This window comes from Dendropsophus ebraccatus, chromosome 7 (assembly GCF_027789765.1).
Source record: "Dendropsophus ebraccatus isolate aDenEbr1 chromosome 7, aDenEbr1.pat, whole genome shotgun sequence".
In the NCBI taxonomy this organism is placed as follows: domain Eukaryota; kingdom Metazoa; phylum Chordata; class Amphibia; order Anura; family Hylidae; genus Dendropsophus; species Dendropsophus ebraccatus.
The window spans coordinates 37,945,553-37,966,799 of record NC_091460.1 but is presented as its reverse complement, the minus strand read 5'-3'; the positions used below and the strand labels follow the sequence as shown (position 1 = coordinate 37,966,799).

Below are 21,247 nucleotides of genomic sequence, written 5' to 3'. Positions count from 1 at the left end.
GTTCTAGTAAGTAATCTGCTGTGACATCACGTGCTCTAGTAAGTAATCTGCTGTGACATCACACGTCTGTTCTAGTAAGTAATCTGCTGTGACATCACACGTCTGTTCTAGTAAGTAATCTGCTGTGACATCACACGTCTGTTCTAGTAAGTAATCTGCTGTGACATCACACGTCTGTTCTAGTAAGTAATCTGCTGTGACATCACGTGCTCTAGTAAGTAATCTGCTGTGACATCACACGTCTGTTCTAGTAAGTAATCTGCTGTGACATCACGTGCTCTAGTAAGTAATCTGCTGTGACATTACACGTCTGTTCTAGTAAGTAATCTGCTGTGACATCACACGTCTGTTCTAGTAAGTAATCTGCTGTGACATCACACGTCTGTTCTAGTAAGTAATCTGCTGTGACATCACGTGCTCTAGTAAGTAATCTGCTGTGACATCACACGTCTGTTCTAGTAAGTAATCTGCTGTGACATCACGTGCTCTAGTAAGTAATCTGCTGTGACATTACACGTCTGTTCTAGTAAGTAATCTGCTGTGACATCACACGTCTGTTCTAGTAAGTAATCTGCTGTGACATCACACGTCTGTTCTAGTAAGTAATCTGCTGTGACATCACACGTCTGTTCTAGTAAGTAATCTGCTGTGACATTACACGTCTGTTCTAGTAAGTAATCTGCTGTGACATCACACGTCTGTTCTAGTAAGTAATCTGCTGTGACATCACACGTCTGTTCTAGTAAGTAATCTGCTGTGACATCACATGTCTGTTCTAGTAAGTAATCTGCTGTGACATCACGTGCTCTAGTAAGTAATCTGCTGTGACATTACACGTCTGTTCTAGTAAGTAATCTGCTGTGACATCACACGTCTGTTCTAGTAAGTAATCTGCTGTGACATCACACGTCTGTTCTAGTAAGTAATCTGCTGTGACATCACACGTCTGTTCTAGTAAGTAATCTGTTGTGACATCACATGTGTGTTCTAGTAAGTAATCTGCTTGTGACATCACACATGTGTTCTAGTAAGTAATCTGATATGACATCACACATGTGTTCTAGTAATCTGATGACATCACTTGCATATAACAGACAGGTATCATGCTGTACCATGCGATGATGGAGGGATCAGTCAGGAAATCTGTGACATCAGTCTGGAGACCTCGGACTGTTCTCTGCTGTTGATGTCAGCCCCAGACTACGGTATATACACAATACTAGGTTTGCTCCGGACATCCATTTGTCCACACATTTAGGAAGCTGGTATGAATTATATCACACTAATTCTTTAATTCCTCCATATCCCTGGAAACCTCGGAGGAGACCGGACTGGAAAATCCAGATAATTCCTCTCCAGCTCAAAACTTTTATTAATGGAATAGTTTGGGTCATAATCAGAGGTTGCTGCGTATTATACCCACACCCATAGGAATGAGGGGACAGCAGCCAGGTACACACATCATAAAGGCATGTGAGGAACAAGATTATATAGAGGATACATGGGCTCTGTGAGGCTGAGTGATAGGGAACCGCCGGCAGGAAGAAGAAATATGGAGTAAGCATATTTCAACAGTTTTATAGATTTTACAGGTGTATAAGTGTTTATATATATATATATATATATATATATATATATATATATATATATATACGCATGCGCGAGAAACAGCTGTTACCCGATCCGGTGGGTGTCTGGCGTCCTCGCTACAGCCCAGCATGTCCAGTTATTTTTAACGCACGTGAAGATTTAAAGCGATAAAGAAGATCACAAGAAGTGGTGAGTGCCCTCATCTTTTCATCTTTTCTCTATGAATGTGTGACATCTTGAAGAGGTTTCACCGAATGTGTGTGTGTGTGTGTGTGTGTGTGTGTATATATATATATATATATATATATATATATATATATATATATATAGTTCTAAATAAGAGTTATTTTACTACCTTTCATGCTTTTATTGTGCTTCTGATGCAAAATGGCTGCTTAGTTGTCCTCATTGCCCCACTTCATGTTTAATGCCCCACTTCCCTTCTGTACACGCTAGCTGGGAATTCACTCCCTATCTGGGAGGCTCCAGTAACATGATGTCAATTTTAATAAATGGTTGCTTTCTTTCATAAACTGTGCCGCACCTGTCCACGGGTGGTGTCAGTTGTTGCAGCTTATCTTCTTTGAAACGAATATGGCTGAGCTGCGATACCATGGACATTTGTGGCACTGTTTTCAAAGTAAGCAGTCATATGGATGACAATGGTATTACTGTCTGTACTAGAGACTAAAGGCATGGAGAAAAGTCACAGTCTGGAGGTATACCTTATTGAAGTGGAAAACCCTTATTATAAAAGGGATGTCGTATACTATGAACTTCCACATTTTGCCTAGAAAATATATCACAGCTTTTGTGTAGGGAATCCCCTGTATAAAGTATAAACATAAAATGCCTAAAAACCGGTAGGGTCACCTTAAAAGAGACAAAGTTAAAGAGGGTGTCTTGTTTAGAAAATCCCCTATAAAAAAAATGAGTGTTAATACAGGGAGATCTTCCATTCAGGACCCTTATCGATTGGACATGTTCAAGGATTATACAACTTATCAATTTCAAAGGATGTTATGTAATACTTCAGTTGTCCTGTGGAGGCACTGCAGGGTAACTGCCCGCTTACTGCTCAGGATCCTCATCTATTTCTAGACTGGCTACAAAGAGTGTCTCTGGCTCTGAAGGACCTATTGTATCCATATGTAACACACAGACACCTGCTTTTTTTCATGAGAAATGTGTAATACTTAGCTTTTTTGTGTGTTTGTGTGTTTGTGTGTTGGCGTTGCAGGGAAATAGAACACTTGCTGCTGGGTTCACCAACAAATTACAGCTGATCAGAGACGGATCCGGCAGCAATCTCTGATAAGCTGATCATTGCCAGACCTTTTACCAAAAGGGAAATATCTTAAGAGGAAAACCCCTTTAAATGCATAATCTGATCACCTTCCCCTTTTAAGTGAAAGAAGCCACAATGACCATGATCAGAGCTTATTTTTATCCAAAATGTTTTTTTTTTGTTTGTTTTTTTAATTAAAGGGGTTATCCGGCAAAAATCTTTTTCTTTTATATCAACTGGTTTCAGAAAGTTATATAGATTTCTAATTTACTTCTCTTTAAAAATCTCAAGTCTTCCAGTACTTATGAGCTGCTGTATGTCCTGCAGGGAGTGTTGTTTTCTTTCCAGTCTGACACTGTGCTCTCTGCTGCCTCCTCTGTCCATGTCAGGAACTGTCCAGAGTAGTAGGGGTTTTCTATGGGGATTTGCTACTGCTCTGGACAGTTCCTGTCTGGGACAGAGGTGGCAGCAGAGAGAACTGTGTCAGACTGAAAAGAAAACACCACTTCCTGCAGGATATACAGCATCTGACAAGTATAGGAAGACTTGAGATTTTTAAATAGAATTACAAATCTATAACACTTTCTTAAACCAATTGGTTTAAAAGAAACAGATTTTTGCACTCGAGTACCCCTTTAAAGGGGCCGCAATAAGCTGATCACAGAGGTCCTCAGCGATCAGCTCTAATTTGTTAGTGAACCCAGCAGCAGATGTTCATTTTCCTTGCAGCGCCACCACTGGAAAAATTAAGTATTGCACAGTTACTGTGAAAAAAGTTGTCTGTTTTGCCTACTGCCTGGACACGCTGGGTCCTCCAAGCCTAGAGACACTCTTTACAGCCTCTCTCCAATCTGAATGCTTTATATCAATATAATAAAAGCCAAAAAAGCAACATTAAAAAATTACAGAAAATGAAACGGTTAAGATCTGCTGTGAGAATATAAAGAATCCCTGACCCCGCTGGATGCAGCCATTCCACTTTTTTAGTACAAGGAAACGACGGACCAGAGTCGTCTAATAATAGAAGGATTTATGCACTGAGCAAACAGTATATAGCATATTTACATCAGCGCTCAGGTCAAGGTGAGGAGTCGATGCAGCCGGTCACCGCTCGGCCCTCTTTCTAAGAAAATAATTCCTCTAGGATGCTGTTTGCAGAAAGGTTAATGTAGGAAAACCTCAAACTGAAAGAATGTCAACATTTAGATCCTGCGGCTGCGAACCCCATGCTGGACATTTCACGGTACATAACAGTGAGCTGATCATGACAAGCTAGAGGGCTTCTTGCTTCTTGAAGTTACAAAGGTGACATCTAGTGGATAAAAGTAGGTAGTGCAGGTAGTGCAAATGTTAATTTTTTTTCTTCAGTCCACATCCAGTCCAGACCAAGTATCCTATATTAGAAAAAATTTTGTTTCTTACTTCCAGAAACAGCGCCCCTCTTGTCCTCAGTTTGTGTGTGATATTACAGCTCAGTTTCATCGAAGTGAATGGAGCCAGGTTGTAATACCACACACAACCTGAGGACAGGTTAGAGAAAGCAGCTATGTTTTTCTAATGTTGGATAACCCCTTTAAATCACAAAAGGCATTGTATTCAGTCTTTAACAATGAGCGCTTGTTGACACATGAACCACCATTCTATCTATTCTCCTCTCACTGCCTTTGTAAGGGCTTTTTAATAAAACATCACAATAGGTATTCATGACCAGTGTTTATCAGTCACACAGGTAAAATTCAAGTTACGGCTTGTGTTATACTCCAGAGCTGCATTCGCAATTCTGAAGGCTTTCAAGCTGATATCTCTTTGTTGGCTCAGTGTCTGCACTAAAAGAGCTTTTGTGATTTGCATTCTGGGAAATGTTCTATTTACACTAGACCTGATATAGAATATAATAACTGTACAGCTACAATATGCCTGAACTGAAGGTGATGTGTCTGATCCTTTATACAGCATGCTACAACTCTGTATAGGTCGCATAGATAAATGGTGGCATAGACACAGCCAGACGAGTATGTGACTGCTGCTCGGCGACTCTTCTGCATCCCAAACATCTGATCATCCGCTATTACCAGTGCCACAAAGAATACAGATGAAGGAATTGCACCAAATAGAGAATTATTATTTATAGCTGGCTCTATTAGGACGTTGGACTTTGCAAGCAAGCTGCTTTTAGTTACCTTTTCTATAATGGTCCTGAATTGGGATTGGGGTCATGGTTTCCCATATAACTAAAATTACTGGGATTATTAGAAAAACATAGCCGCTTTCTTCCAGGTGGAGCGCTGCTCTTCTCCAAGGGTGTTGTGCAGCCTTGATTCAAAGGGACATGATCATTAGAACTTTAAATATTAGGTCAGTTGTTAGTTTTTGTTCTGTTTGCTTTTTTTTTCAATATATGTATTGCAGTATTCATATTGGTCACTAGATGTCAGTACAACTTACACTTCTAACTTAAAAACAACACTCTTTTTTTATGATCTGCTGCAAAATGAATCTCAGATGAAAGAATTCCATTGAAATTGGACCCAATTGTCCTTTATCATAAAAAAAAAAAGAAAGAAAGTTTCACAATACAATGTGTTAAGAGGTACCGTACATTTTAGTTGTAAGCATTGACTATCGCTTTTAGACTTTCAAAAATGTGTTTACAAGCAAAATAAGCCTGCAAAAGCCTTTCATTTTTTTATTGCTTTTAGGAGCATTTATGGAAATTGTGTCTTTGCAAATTTGCAAGTTATTTTTACATAATTATGTGCAAAAAAAGGTAAAAAAAAAAAAAAAAACACAAAAAACACACCAAGAAATGTGTAAAATAGCTTATTACATTCAAAATAAGTTGTTGTTTTTTGTTTTTTAAGCTGTTATAATTACAGTCGGGTTAAAGGGGTACTTCAGGAAAAAAACTGATGTCAGAAAGTTATACAGAATTGCAATTTACTTATATTTAAAAATCTCAAGTCTTCCAGTACTTATCAGCTGCTGTATGTCCTGCATCAAATTGTGTATTCTTTCCAGTCTTAGGGTACAAACACACACCGTATACGCAGCAGATACGCAGCAGATTTGATGGTGCAGATTTTATGCTGTGTTCAGTTATTTATATCTAATCTGCTGCGTATCTTCTGCGTATTTGCTGCGTATCGCAGCAGTAAATAGGCAGCATATATGCCGTGTGTGTTTGTACCCTCAGACCATGTTCCAGTCTTAGGCCGGTGTCAGTCTTAGGCTGCAGTACCGGCCGGATGATTTTCATTTCTGATGAATTGGGATGCGGGCGCATCCCAATTAACCGCTGAACACAATGGAGTCGCACGCTCCATTGTGTGAACTGACATATCTTATGCGGCTGCTTTTCATTGAATTCACTGACAGGTCAGTTTTTCGTGGGGTCGGATGAAATCCCGGCCGGAGCGCATACGCTACTGCCGGGATTCCATTCATTCTAATGCAACATATGTTTTGCATAAATCACGGCCGCTGTTGCAAATTGTAATTTATGTAAAACATACGTTGTGTGAACATGGCCTTAGGGTATGTAAATCAGGCAGAATGCCGCGGCGGAGAATGCGCCTGATTTACTCAGTGTGAACAAAGCCTTACACAGTGCTCTCTGCTGCTGTCTCTGTTCATGCCAGGAACTGTCCAGACCAGAGGATTTCTATGGGGATTTGCTGCTGCTCTGGACAGTTCCTGACATGAACAGAGGTGGCAGCAGAGAGCAATGTGTCAGACTGGAAAGAATACACCACTTCCTGCAGTATCCTAGTTCCCCATTGTCCATTTTATGCATCTTTGATGTATCCCCAGAGAAAAATATAAAATAATTCTAAAAAGTCTACTAAAAATAATATCATTAATAACTACAATGATGCCACTAATGAACTCCCAGCATTGCTTCCCACCTAGTCATTATTTCCCTCCTGCAATGGTAAATGAATGTCTTCAGTCTGATGTGCTGCTTGTATCAATCACCTCGCACCGCACTATTAATCCTTATAATGGATTCTGCTGGAGTCACATTAGACCTTTCTGACGCTTAATAAAATATGAGATGGTTTTTATTCACTGCATGTGTCACAGCTGATAGAGCAATTACACCACATGACACATACAGACATCTGGGAAGCTATATACAGTATATACAGTATTAATTTAATAGGTTTCTATTCTATCTATTATTATATTCCTTTCCAATAGCTACCTATACAGTCCAATAACTTTCTAACTTCTCCTGTACTAATCCTAAATTATAAACTATAATATATTCCAGAGCTGCACTCACAATTCTGCAGGTTTCAGAGCTTAAATTTAAAAATTTTTCTTGCTGGCTAATAAGATATACCATATACTTTCTTGCAAAACAGCGCTACCTCTGTGCTCAGGTTGTTTGTGGTATTACACTGTTTGCCATCAGTACTCACACCTGGACTTCCTTTCCCTTACTTCTCTGGTCAATCATCCGAACCCGAATGTGTGACATTTGATTACCGTTACCTGAAGAAGTTGGATGCAACCCTAAAGCTGCATGGAAAACATGGATACAGCCATAGACTGTATGCATATTATCCTGGACTCCCTAGGGGCTGCATCTAACCTGCCGATAGCTCCCTAGTGGGCACTGGGCGGTGAGGATGAAGGTACGTTTCTTACTCTGCGCCGTTCCTGTGCCGTTAGTTGTGCCAGTTGTTAAGAGGTTAGGAGCACTGGGGCATGGCTACCACCCTCTTGAAGCACCAATCCGACCCACCCCTTCTAATGATTATCAATGGACGGGGCCAGCCCAAGGGTGGACCAGATAGGTGCTTGGAGGGGCAATGGCAACGCTCCCCAGTGCTTCTAACAGCTTACCGGGCATAACTAACAGCACGGGAACGGCTCTGAGTATGTTATGCTGCTGCTGATGATGATGATTATAATGACAAGCTATAGGGAAGGGGGGAGAGAAGATTACAGCAAGGAAGGGGTTAAATTACAAACACAGCCCTGGTCTGATGATGTTGAAACAGCTACTTACAGCTTAAGGCTATGTTCACACTACGTATATTTGAGGCTGTATAGCAACCAAAACAAGGAGTGGATTGAAAACACAGAAAGGCTCTGTTCACATAATGTTGTAATTGAGTGGATGGCCGCCATTTAATGGCAAATATTTGCTGTTATTTTAAAACAACGGCTGTTATATTGAAATAATGGCCGTTATTTACTGTTATATGGCGGCCATCCACTCAATTTCACCATTGTGTGAACAGAGCCTTTCTGTGTTTTTAATCCACTCCTGGTTTTGGTTGCAATACTGACTGAAATATACTGACTGAAATATACGTAGTGTGAACGCAGCCTTATGGTTGTCAGAGGATGAGAGGCCTTGATTTTACTTGTAAGGCACAGTGTGGACCCTGTGGAGGAGGCAGACAGCCACAGCTTGTATTCACACAGTCCAGGCTCTTTGCTATACTTATCATCCACTTCCTGTGTTCCCTACTGATCTCTCAGGTACCCCTCACAACAGACAGTGGGCAGCAGCAATGCAGAAACTGATCACATGCTCCCGTATTACTCTGTACCATTTAGATTTCACATTCAGGTTTCTAAGAAAGCTGGATGATAATCCTCAGGGGGGCTGTAATGGAGTTTCTGTGTACACTGCAGCACTTATATCCTTGGGCCGCGTTTGCAGTACATAGTCCATGGACAAGGGCAGAGCTGTTTCTTCTACCTACCTACCTACCCATTATATCTTCTACCTACCATTATATCTTGTATATCAGGGGAGGGGAACCTTGACTCTCCAGCTGTTGCAGAACTACAAATCCCATCATGATGGGAGTTGTAGTTCTGCAAGAGCTGGAGAGCCAAGGTTCCCTTCCCCTGTTCTATGAGGATGTGCTGACTTAGAGCAGTGACTGGAGAATAATCTGCTCCCCCTATGTGTAATGTTCTTTCGCAGTCCAGTCGTCGCTGTGAATTCTATATGCCGGCTCAGCACTAATCTCTACATGGAGCTCGCTGTGGAACATGTAGTGGTGAGAACCTAATGCTTAGAATACACTGACTAGATCAACACCAAGATGAATATTATATGACGCAAGGAAATCTATTCTCTGAACACCTGACGTGGCTATAGGAAAATGACAAGCAGAATGAAGCTCAGCACCTTTACAGGTTGTGCTGCTCAGTGTGAAATTTGAATAACTCAGCTCATTGCCAAAGAGGCAATTAGGCTGTGTTCACACATTCGCAGCTTTGTTGCGTCTCTTTTGCTGCGTTTACACGGAACGATTATCGTGCGAATTTGCACGATAACGATCTAATTCGAACGATAATCGTACGTGTAAACGCAGAGTACGATCAAACGACGAGCGAGAAATCGTTCATTTTGATCTTTGAACATGTTCTCAAATCGTCGTTGGTCATTCGCTAAAAAAATTCGCAGATCGTTCCGTGTAAACAGTCGTTCGCCGATTTAACCTATGTGCAAGATAGGCTTAAGCGATCGCAAAAGAATTTTTCCGTACAATGTATTGTTCCGTTTAAACGCTGATCGTTATTAAAAAAAAATCGTTACTTCGAAACCGTTAAACGTACGATCGAGCGAATTATCGCTCCGTGTAAACCCAGCATTAGTTTCCATAATTAGAATTACGTGGACTCTGCAATTCACTGTCTGGGCTTTAGGGCCCTTTTACACAGAAAGATTATCTGACAGATTATCTGCCAAAGATTTGAAGCCAAAACCAGAAACAGACTATAGAGATCAGGTCATAAAGGAAAGCCTGAGATTTCTCCTCTTTTCAAATCCAGTCCTGGCTTTGGCTTCAAATCTTTGGCAGATAATCTGTCAGATGATCTTTCTGTGTAAAAGGGCCCTTACCATGTGATTACCATTACCAGACTTCATCACAGGTGTTTTTCTCAATCTGATAAAGCCTGGTAAGGGTATATTCACACGGGCGGGCTCGCAGCGAGATTCTCGCTGCGAGCCCGGCAGGTCCTGTCAGTTCCCATAAACTACATACTTGCTGCGGTCTAAACGACCGCAGCGAGTATGTAATTATACCGCGCTTAACCCCTTCTACTCCCGCCGGCTCCCCCCGCTGTAAGCAGCATACATTACCTGTCCTTGCTGCACGGGTCCAGCGTCCTGCTCTCCCGCCCGGCCAATCAGTGGCTGCGGCTGGGCAACACACTAATTGGCCGGACGGGAGAGCAGGACGCCGGACCCGTGCAGCAAGGACAGGTAAAGTATGCTTACAGCGGGGGAGCCGGCCGGGAGCAGAAGGGGTTAAGCGCGGTATAATTACATACTCGCTGCGGTCGTTTAGACCGCAGCAAGTATGTAGTTTATGGGAACTGACAGGACCTGCCGGGCTCGCAGCGAGATTCTCGTGTGAATATACCCTAATACTGATTACAGGGCAAAGCATACTTGCATACTCTTAGGGTACAAACACACACAGCAGATACGCAGCAGATTTGATACTGTGTTCAGTTATTTAGATCTAATCTGCTGCGTATCTGCTGCGTATCTGCTGCGTATCGCAGCAGTAAATAAGCAGCATATAAGCCGTGTGTGTTTGTACCCTTAAAGGGAACATGTCCCAATGAAAATGTGGTCCAATCTGCAGGCAGCATGTTACAGAGCAAGAGAAGCTGAGAAGATATACAGTGGTAACTTGGTTTAAGAGCATTGTCTTGGTTTAAGAGCTCCTTGTACTGGATGGGAAGGGGAGTGGGGGAGGGGCTCAGTCTGCATAGCGGGGTCTACAGCACTGGACTCTGACCTGAAGTCTCCCTCACCTTCCAAATCATAGCAGATCTACCTCAAGCTGGGGCTTACATCAGGGGACAGGACTGTGGGGGTTATCTCTTCGTAGCTGTAACCCCGCTCTCCCCGGACAGAGAGTGCTGCATGTATTTGCCACATATGTCCTGCTTATTTCTTCATGCTCACTGCAATCTCTGTCACTCCTGATTGGTCAATGCTGAACACCCCCCCCCCTCCCCCATTGCTGTCATGTGACCACACAGACCTCTGACAGCAGCCCTGCTTCTCTATTCTAGCCTGTTCTGTATCTACAAACTGCAGCTGTACTTTCAGGTTTATGCAGTTACTATACATTATACTCCTCATGCTGATTGCTATTCTGTACAGTAACTAATAATACCACATATTCTGCTGTTTCTGAATGTTTGTTTCATTAGTTTTATATGTTATTCAGAATAATAAATAATTATTTTTGGGGTGTGGAACCAATTGTCTGCATTTCAATTATTTCTTATGGGAAAATTTGCTTTGGTATAAGAGTGGATTTGGATTACAAGCATGGCCCCGGAACGAATTATGCTCGTATTTCAAGGCACCACTGTATATAGAAAGAGCCGTCAAACCCTGAGTAGGACCGCCCACATGACTACTAAACCCATAATGACCAGAGGTTTACAAAAATAAAGGAACTTTCCTATACAGCTACATATTACTTTGCTCAGCTCCTCCTGCTCAGTAGCACGATGTCTGCAGATTGCATGTTTAACGATTGGACTCCATGTTTAACGTGATGGGTTACCGGTAAAGGGGTACTCTAGGAAACCAACTGGTGTCAAAAGTTATGGAGATTTATAAACAACTACCATTTAAAAATCTCATGACTTCCAGAACTTATCAGCTTATGTATGTCCTGCAGGAAGTGGTTTATTCTTTCCAGTCTAACACAGTGCTCTCTGCTGCCACCTCTGTATGTGACAGGAACTGTACAGAGCAGTAGCAAATTCCCATAGAAAACCTCTCCTGCTCTGGTCAGTTCCTGACAGAGGTGGCAGCAGAGAGCACTGTGTCAGATTGGAAAGAAAACAACATTTCCTGCAGGACATGCAGCAGCTGATAAGTACTGGAAGGCTGGAGATTTTTAAATATAAGTAAACTACAAATCTGTATAACTTTCTCACTCCAGTTGATTTTTTTTTGTTCTGGAGTACCCATTTAAGACTAATAATAACTTTAAAAAAATAAATAAATAAATAAATAAATTGATGTGATATTACAAATCTATATAATGTAATTGACCAGTTGGTTTGAATAAAAAATTCACTGAAGTACCCCTTTAATTTCTGTAAGACTGGAAAAAACTGCATTTCCCTTGTTGACAGAAGCCAGCAAATAATTAGAAAAAAGAGCAGGAATTCTACAAATAGAGAGCAGGAGGCTCCCGGTAAGGTGACGGCCCTGGTCTCCAGTTACATCAGTACTGAGGAGCTCACCAAGCTGCAAACACCAGGCACATTAACATTTGGAAAGGTTAATTGGAGGCTTTCATTGTCCTACTAACATTTTACATCTTGTTCCCTCTTGCGCAATGTTCTTCCCGAACGCTGGTCACATGACAGCACTTTTTTTTCTCACCTTTCTCCAAGTAAACAGATCCAGTCAACTGGGGTGCGTGAGAAGAAAGAAAATTCATACAGCTCCTGCAGCATTCAGCACATTCCCTCCAGCATTGTAGGGACACGCTACTCATCATACCCCTCCTAAATAGTCACTAACCTAATGCTTTAGGATAAGCCGCCACTAGCACTATATCCGGCAATTATATAGATTATATATAGTATATTTACTCTCTCATTCTCATTTTCCCCGAGATAGTGGGTGTAGACTAGCTGCCATGATGTCTCCCCTAAGCACATTAGAGGACACCCTGCTCCCCTACATCTCTATAGAACACCCTCAGCTGTGAATGTATGTTTTCCATGTGTTTCATTCTGTGAACTCCTCTCCACCCCTCTCTCATCTTTCTAAACTTCTATGGGTTGTAACCTGATCACTCAGTGAACTGATTTATCACCAGATTGACATGAGCAGTTTTTGCAAAGCGAATAATCATTTAAAATGGAGGAAAAGCCTGGTAAGTGGAGAAGTTCTTGTTTTTGCCTAATAAGATATATAACAAAGTTTCTTATAGTATTGATTTATGCACATGTTGAACAGTCACATTTGACATTACAATAAGTTTTTTTATCGCCACTCATTTTGTCTCCACTCTATCATTTTTTTTTGCAGAAATCAATAGTACAGGTGATTTAAAGAAACTTTGTAATTGGGTTTATTAGGCAAATATGCCATTATCTGCATTCAAAAAGACTTTTTCTCAGGTCTCCCCCCCCCCTCATCCACTGCTCAGAATCAGGAAATCATGACTATTTTACATCAGCCGGCCCTGTCTGTTCTATGGAGAGGGGAGGGGGAGGAGGGAGATTAGTTGCCAGCAGAGAACAAAGGATTACACAGCGGGATTTGTGAAAGCTGGTATTCAGAGGTCTGTGGTGACTTTAGAGGAGATAGCCCAGTGATGTAGCTGTAAATTAACTCTTTGTTGTCCTGTTTTGGTGCCTCATCTCCCTCCACCCCTTCCCTCTCCATAAGAGAACCATGAAGACAGGGGTGAGAGCTTCAAACTGCTTTTTCGTGATAAAAATGCATTTTTCGGCTAATAAACCCAATTACAAAGTTTCTTAAAAATCGCCTGTACTATTGGTTTCTGCAAAAATAAAAAATTTAAACAACAGTGACTCTTTAAGCTAAATGCTGAATTCTGATTGTTTCCTGTTTATCACTATCTAAAGGCAAAAAAAAGTATAACACAGACTTCCTTTTTAATGGAGTTCCAATTACAGTGCACACCCTAATATTACACAATGAATAAAGTCAAAGGACATCCAATGAAGAATCCCTTCTTCCTCCTCATGTTGTCAGGTGCCAGCCTGTTCAGTTCATCAGCACCATGTCACTGCATAATTTTAAAGAGCAGGTGTTGTGCAGTGCTGTGATTGGCCAGGCAAGTAAGGAAAGGAAAGACCTGTGTGTGTACTGCTGGCAAATATCCCAGATCTGGTCCAGCCCCTGAGATAGTAGTGGTAGTGAATGAGAAATAGTTGTGCACCATGGAGGGGGCTCTCAGGGGCTCAAGAACATCAGTAAGAGCACTAGCATCACCATGCCTCCCTTCTGAAGGGTTAATGTAACAAGACCATGGAGATTTTAGAAATATTTCTGCTGCTCTGGTCATATCTCCAATGCTATTTCATCTGTATCTTATTTTTCTGCTATAAACATTTTTCACATGATAAAGCTCCCGCTCCGTATTCATCCACTTTGATATTTAGTGGTAATATCGGAATGAGATTGGATTTATACACTGAATAAACATGAGCTGAATTATTAAAGGCAACCTCTTTAGCACTTAAACCTTATACTATATTTCCTCCGACAGGGCTCTCTTCTCCAGCCTCTAAAGCATGCGCCATGGTATAAAAATCCTACTTTAGGCTCTGTTCACACACAGTAAGAGACCGGCCGGTCACGGAACAGCCAGTCTCTGAAAAGATAATCCCGGACGGTACTGCAGTACCGGCCGGATGATCTTTAGGGCTGCAGTGCTCTGATGCGGTGCATTCGTACGCACCCGCATCAGAAATCTCCACTGCACACTATGAAACGAGTGTCCGGAGCCGCTCGCTCCACAGTGTGCACTGCACAGGGTCTTCTGCAGCCGCTATTCAGTGAATAGCGGCCGCAGAAAACTGATATGTCAGTTGTTTGCGACGCCGCTAGGGATCCCAGACGGAGTGTATACTATGTGTATACGCTCCGACCGGGATCCCATTGACGGCAAGGTAACAAATTTTTTTGTAATAACCATGGCAGTTTTAAGAAAAAATACGTAGTGTGAACATAGCCTTAAAGTGTACCTCCGATTATAAACAACAAAACTTTTCATAAATCGACAGTACAAGTGTAGATGAAACAAAAAGCTTATATATCTTATTATAGAAAAATGTTTCTTTCTCCAATTATCAGATGCCATTCCTCGCGGTCTGAAGGGTCCCGAGTCCTCAGCTCCTCAGCATCCTGGCCTTGCTCTTAGAGACCGTATTCACATTACTGGCTTCTCAGGACACACTCCTTTAGTCACTACAGACTGAACCCCCTAGGCTGCACCTCACACCTCTAAGTAATAATAAGATAACATTCGGGCTATGTGTTGGGTATACAATTTCTGTACAAGAGTCAAGAGCACGGTCCACAACGCTTTTGGGTCCTTAATATACTTCAGCAAATAAACCGAACATAGTCACTAGTAGACTATGCTTATCCAGTTAAACTCAATGGGCCGGCTGCAGTATACGTGGCATATTTTTTTACTGATATGCCACCATATGGCTTGAATGTGATGCCGAAAAGGCTCCACCCTGCCTACACTGCTTCAGTGGTGGCCTGACAACCACTCTCCTTCACGGCCAGACCTTCCTGGGACTGTCTCACAAGTGGCCACTACAGAGCTCCCCATCTGCTCCCTTAAAACCAGGTCCTCCGCAGCCAATCGTCTTCACTTCAGAGACTCAACCCACACAGGTGGTGACCCTCATCAGACACGGCCGCACACCACTTACTTAGTGCATGCTGCACATCTTTCCAATGGCCATGCCTGCCTTAGCCTTATGTCCACCAGCACTCCCAATGTCTCGGCTATATTGGCATTCGCAGACCCAAAGCAACTTTACTCGGCACCACGCAAGGACCAGCTACTAGTATTCTTCAGGTTCGGCAATGTTCTCCAAACCCGAATGCTTGCCATTTGACTCCCCTAGGCCATAGGCGGTACTTATGTTTTCCTGGCAGCCCTAGGGCGGCATCCAACTTCTGTAGCCGTCGGGAGTCAAATGCAGAGCGTTCGGGTTCGAAGGACGTTGCCAAACCCGAAAAGTTGGGCAAGTTTACTCAACACTAACAATCACTTTATAATCTATTGGTGCCAAACCTCCTCTTTTATCTCTTACCAACTACTCCACCCAGCCACTACTTGTCACTTGTCTCTGGCATCCACACCTACCTCAAGACGGAGGCACTCCAGCCCCCTCCTGCCTGATTGCAGCCATCGCATATGCTCACTTAAGCCAAGTTCAGACAGTGCAGATTTTCAGAGCAGACCCATTACAGTACAATGCAAGAGAGAGTTTTCAAAAACCCATTAACAAGCTGCAAAAAAAACAATCTGTGTGGCTTTAGGGCATGCTGTGGACTTACAGATACTTTCCTGGAATGCTGAATAAATCCCTGACTAATCCTCCAAATAATGTGCAAATACACAGAGATATGAGCACCCAGCAGGGCTGGCAGAAACGCCGGGCATTCTCTTCCTACTAAAGCATCACGGTGGGACACTGCAGTAGTATTGGCCACAATAACATAGTGTAACCTATTCATTATTAAACCACATAGGGATTCCCACTGAAGATAATAGGACACGGTTTTGGAGCACAATTCACATGGATTTTTCAAGGACAAATTCCACACAAAAATTCCATGATGTGAACATACTCTAGTGCTAATAAACTTAAAGGGATATTGCCGTCTCAACTAATATTGTTAAAGGGGTACGAATTTTTTTTTCTTTCAAATCAACTGGTTTCAGAAAGTTATATAGATTTGTAATTTACTTCTTTTAAAAAAATCTCAAGTCTTCCAGTACTTATCAGCTGCTGTATGTCCTGCAGGAAGTGATGTATTTTTGTCCAGTCTGAAGCAATGCTCTCTGCTACCACCTCTGTCCATGTCAGGAACTGTCCAGAGCAGTAGCAAATGCCCATAGAAAACCTCATCTGCTCTGGACAGTTCCTGACATGGACAGAGATGTCAGCAGAGAGCACTGTGTCAAACTAAAAAAAAATACACCACTTCCTGCAGGACATACAGAAGCTAATAATTACTGGAAGACCTATAAAAGTAAATTACAAATCTATATAACTTTCTAAAACCAGTTGATTTGAAAGAAAAAGATTTTCGCCAAAGTACCCCTTTAAAACTTGTAGAGTTCGTCAAGATAAGTATTTTTCCAAGTACATTTTTTCCCAAGTTCCAGGAAATGTTGGAAGGACGTACAGTAGCTGATAAGTATGGGAAGACTTGAGATTTTTAAATACATGTAAATTACAAATCTATATAACTTTCTGAAACCAGTTGATTTGATAGAAAAAAAAAATTGCTAAATAACCCCTTTAAGGCCTTTCATATACTATTAACTCAAGGTATGGGAAGGGGTTAAATAAAAATCCACTTTTACAATGTTCATATGACTTCTGTCATGTGAAATGACAGAAGTGAAGACATGTTTTCAGTGTAAATCAGCTGCATATATTAAGGCCATTGCTAGAAAGCAGACTGAGGAGAAACCCTTGAAGCCATCTGCAGTCCGGGCAGGAGATTGGTCTGGAAAGTGAATAGGAAAACCAATTACAACTCTTTGAATGGAGGACAATGGCTCCTGTGTTCCTCTTACAAGACCATAGACACTTGGCCACATCTAGGGCAGAGGGTCAGAGGGTCCCAGCTGTGCGGGATTCTGCATGTTTACACTGACTGCCTCCGACACAGTGAAAAGCTTGTTAACCAGGCTCCATTTTATCCCTGCGATTATTCATGTCTTCAAAGGTTCTCCTCCTGACCTATAAAATCGCATTATATTCTTCCTTAGAGGCTAAGAAAAAGCAGACCTGGAGGGAGCATACAGTGCGGTAGTCTCTGGACCATATATACGCTATATAGTAAATATATTCTGGTATTTATAGAATACAAACCCCATGCAGCTGTGACGCCCTGGTCTGACTGCAGCCCAGGACCTCATTGCTGCAGGTCAGTAGTACTAACCACTGAGCCACCTAGTAATGGAATCCCATCACAGAGGAATCGGGTGGCTGAATATTATGGATTATCAGATTATCAGACATCAGTGTATGTTCTGGTGTCACTAAGTTACTACCGTCCTGTTATACACAGTGTATGTCCGGTGTCACTATGTTACCCCTGTCCTGTTATACACAGTGTATGTCTGGTGTCACTATGTTACCCCTGTCCTGTTATACACAGTGTATGTCCGGTGTCACTATGTTACCCCTGTCCTGTTATACACAGTGTATGTCTGGTGTCACTTGTTACCCCTGTCCTGTTATACACAGTGTATGTCTGGTGTCACTATGTTACCCCTGTCCTGTTATACACAGTGTATGTCCGGTGTCACTTGTTACCCCTGTCCTGTTATACACAGTGTATGTCCGGTGTCACTATGTTACCCCTGTCCTGTTATACACAGTGTATGTCTGGTGTCACTATGTTACCTCTGTCCTGTTATACACAGTGTATGTCCGGTGTCACTATGTTACCCCTGTCCTGTTATACACAGTGTATGTCTGGTGTCACTATGTTACCTCTGTCCTGTTATACACAGTGTATGTCCGGTGTCACTATGTTACCCCTGTCCTGTTATACACAGTGTATGTCCGGTGTCACTATGTTACCCCTGTCCTGTTATACACAGTGTATGTCCGGTGTCACTATGTTCCTACCATCCTGTTATACACAGTGTATGCCCGGTGTCACTATGTTCCTACCATCCTGTTATACACAGTGTATGTCTGGTGTCACTATGTTACCCCTGTCCTGTTATACACCGTGTATGTCCAGTGTCACTATGTTACCCCTGTCCTGTTATACACAGTGTATGTCCGGTGTCACTATGTTACTAAAGTTATTTTAGGTAAGCTGTGGCAGTGTTATTCTGGTGCTCAGGGTTGGGTGTTTCCCTTAGCGGCTCTTATACACATCTTTTGGATAAAAATGTGAAAATGCAGTTTCTATGCCAAGTCAAACCACAATAGCCCAACCCTATGGAAACATAACACTGGCTGCACCGCACAGCCGGGACTGAGGCTAAGCTTCACTTTCCTGGACTCCTCCGTTATGTCTTGTAACATGCTGATCCGACTTCTATATAATCTACAGACAGCAAACAGTTACAATGTGCACTCTTTAGGGGGAATTTATCAATAATATTTTCATTTCACACAATGATCCCCTTATGCACAGATCAATAATTTGACGGTAACTTGGTTTTTATCATCAAGAACCAACACACACATAAATGCCGAAATATGGTAAAAAGGGACACAACTGGCCGATCACACCTGTGCTTATTCTTTGGTCTATTATACACAAAGACATCCTCTAAGTAATGTCCACAGCTAGAGGTTCTCAGTTACTAGACAGTATAGGACTCTTGAAAATTACCCACAGGACATGTTCCTGTCAACCACACAGAGATATAAAACACACTCATCTTTACCGTTCCAACAGTGTCATCTGTTTCATCCCAGCTCTGTTCTATCCATACATTTGATTAATGTATCTGGGTCATGTGACCAGATCAGCCACCATCTTGACTTTTTAGATTTGAGACTGCATCCCCTCCCTTTCAATCCTGCTATCAATCCCATGATGCATCAACACATTATCACATGGGCAGCTAAAGCCAAGACCATCTCTATGTGGCACAGTCAATGCAGCTTCATCATACTAGAGGTTCTGCTGGCTGAGATGTTGAACCCATTGAGTGCACAGATACACATGTAATTACCAGGGGGTCACCATGAGATCACATGACCCAAATCTAGGAGTTCTAAGCAGTCTTACCTCCAAGTTGTCCAGAGACCTGGTGACACTGAACCTCTTTGATCTTCCGAGCGACCTGCGTCCTGAAGTGCGTTGTGGCCCTTGGACCAACCCACTAGAATGGCCAAACTTTAAGCTCTAAAAAATAGACATATTATAGTTCAGTATAAAAAATGCATTTAATTTAGAATATTTAGTATATTTAAGAAAAAAATTTATATTAATGAAAGATTAGCCACTGTCAACACTTTAAGCCCTCAATTATCCCTGTAGAACCACTATGCCATGCCTATTACAATGCTTATTGATCACTACATAGAGGTGCTTCAAGTTCTTATCAGCTGCTGTATGTCCTGCAGGAAGTGGTGGATTCTTTCCAGTCTGGAGAGCAGTAGAGTTTTAATATGGGGATTTGCTGCTGCTCTGGACACTTCCTGACATGGACAGAGGTGGCAGCTGTGTTAGACTAGGAGGAATACACCACTTCCTGCAGGACCTACAGCAGCTGATAAGTACTGGAAGACTTGAGATTTTTAACAGAAGTAAATTACAAATCTCTGGCACTTTCTAGCACCAGTTCATCTGAATGAAAGAATTTTTTTTTTTGTGAACAACCCCTTTAATTTATTATGGACTCTGGACTGTGACTTACTGGAGGGTCTGACATGCCCATCACTACACAGCCTGCTGATTCCAGTAAGCACCATGCAGTTCCTAACTTGACCTGTGGTGGCAGCGCAGGGAAACTGAACACTTGCTTACAGCCCAAAGGAATCAAACAACAGAGCATCTAGATTATAGTCATTCATCAATCTATGTTCTGTGGAGCTACAACTCTCAACATGCACGTAAGCGATTAGGTTGTACACTGCTGTAAACTGGTTTTGTACTTTGTCACACAAAGATGTGTTAAATAAACACCAAAAAACAATGTCAAAAGACTGGCTAAATATTAACACCTATAAAATAAGCAAGAAAATGTATGTAGTATGTCTGGACGATGGGGATTGCTATTCCTGGCAGAAAGAAATCATGGCCCTGACCTCAATGGCACAAACCATGATTTATAGTACATAAGGACTGAAGACTGAACTGTTTTTATTGTCTGTACCTACTATTTGTACAGTATTCTAGAAAGTACTGTTCCTTTCTTACTTTATGGCAGTTTACAACAAACTGTGATTATCCTGCAGCTAGTCCTGTCATCCCAGGCTAGTCTTCTCTTGGAGTTCTTACATAGTGTTTTGCCCAGTGGCCATCAAACAACTTGATTTGCCCTAAACCTAAGATGAACACTACTTAAAGGGGCACTCCAGAGAACGAAAAAAAAATGTTTTTAAAAATAACTGATTTAGAACAGAACGTTAAACAGATTTTTTATTTTCTTCTATTTAAAAGAACTTAAGCCTTCCAGTACTTCCTGTCCTGCAGGAAGTGGTGTATTCTGTCTAGAGCAGTGCTTCTCAATTCTAGTCCTCAGGCCTCACCAACAGGCCATGTTTTGAGGATTTCCTTAGTATTTAACAGGTGATATAATTATACTCAGTGCATCAGGTATTATCACAGGTGTTCTTTTTATGGGATAGCCTCAAAACATGACCTGTTGGTGAGGCTTGAGGACTGGAATTGAGAAGCACTGGTCTAGACTGACACAGTGCTCTCTGCTGCCACCTCTGTCCATGTCAGATACTATTCAGAGCAGGAGAAGTTTTCTATGGGGATTTGCTGCTGCTGCTGCTCTGGACAGTTACTGATGTGGACAGAGGTGGCAGCAGAGAACACTGGGTCAGACTGGAAAGAAAACCCCACTTCCTGCAGGACACGCAGCAGCTGATAAGTACTGGAAGACTGGAGGTTTTTAAATAGAAAAAAAA

General features: G+C 41.9%; 1 protein-coding gene across 1 annotated transcript in view; it reads right to left on the bottom strand.

Moving 5' to 3' along the window:
• RGS12 (regulator of G protein signaling 12) overlaps window positions 1–21,247 on the bottom strand; it is a 115,095-nt gene that overhangs the window by 74,553 nt on the left and 19,295 nt on the right. The window contains exon 3 of the mRNA XM_069977357.1: window positions 19,395–19,511. Within this exon, the coding sequence (XP_069833458.1) occupies window positions 19,395–19,511 (117 nt within the window). The remainder of the gene's footprint in view (window positions 1–19,394; window positions 19,512–21,247) is intronic.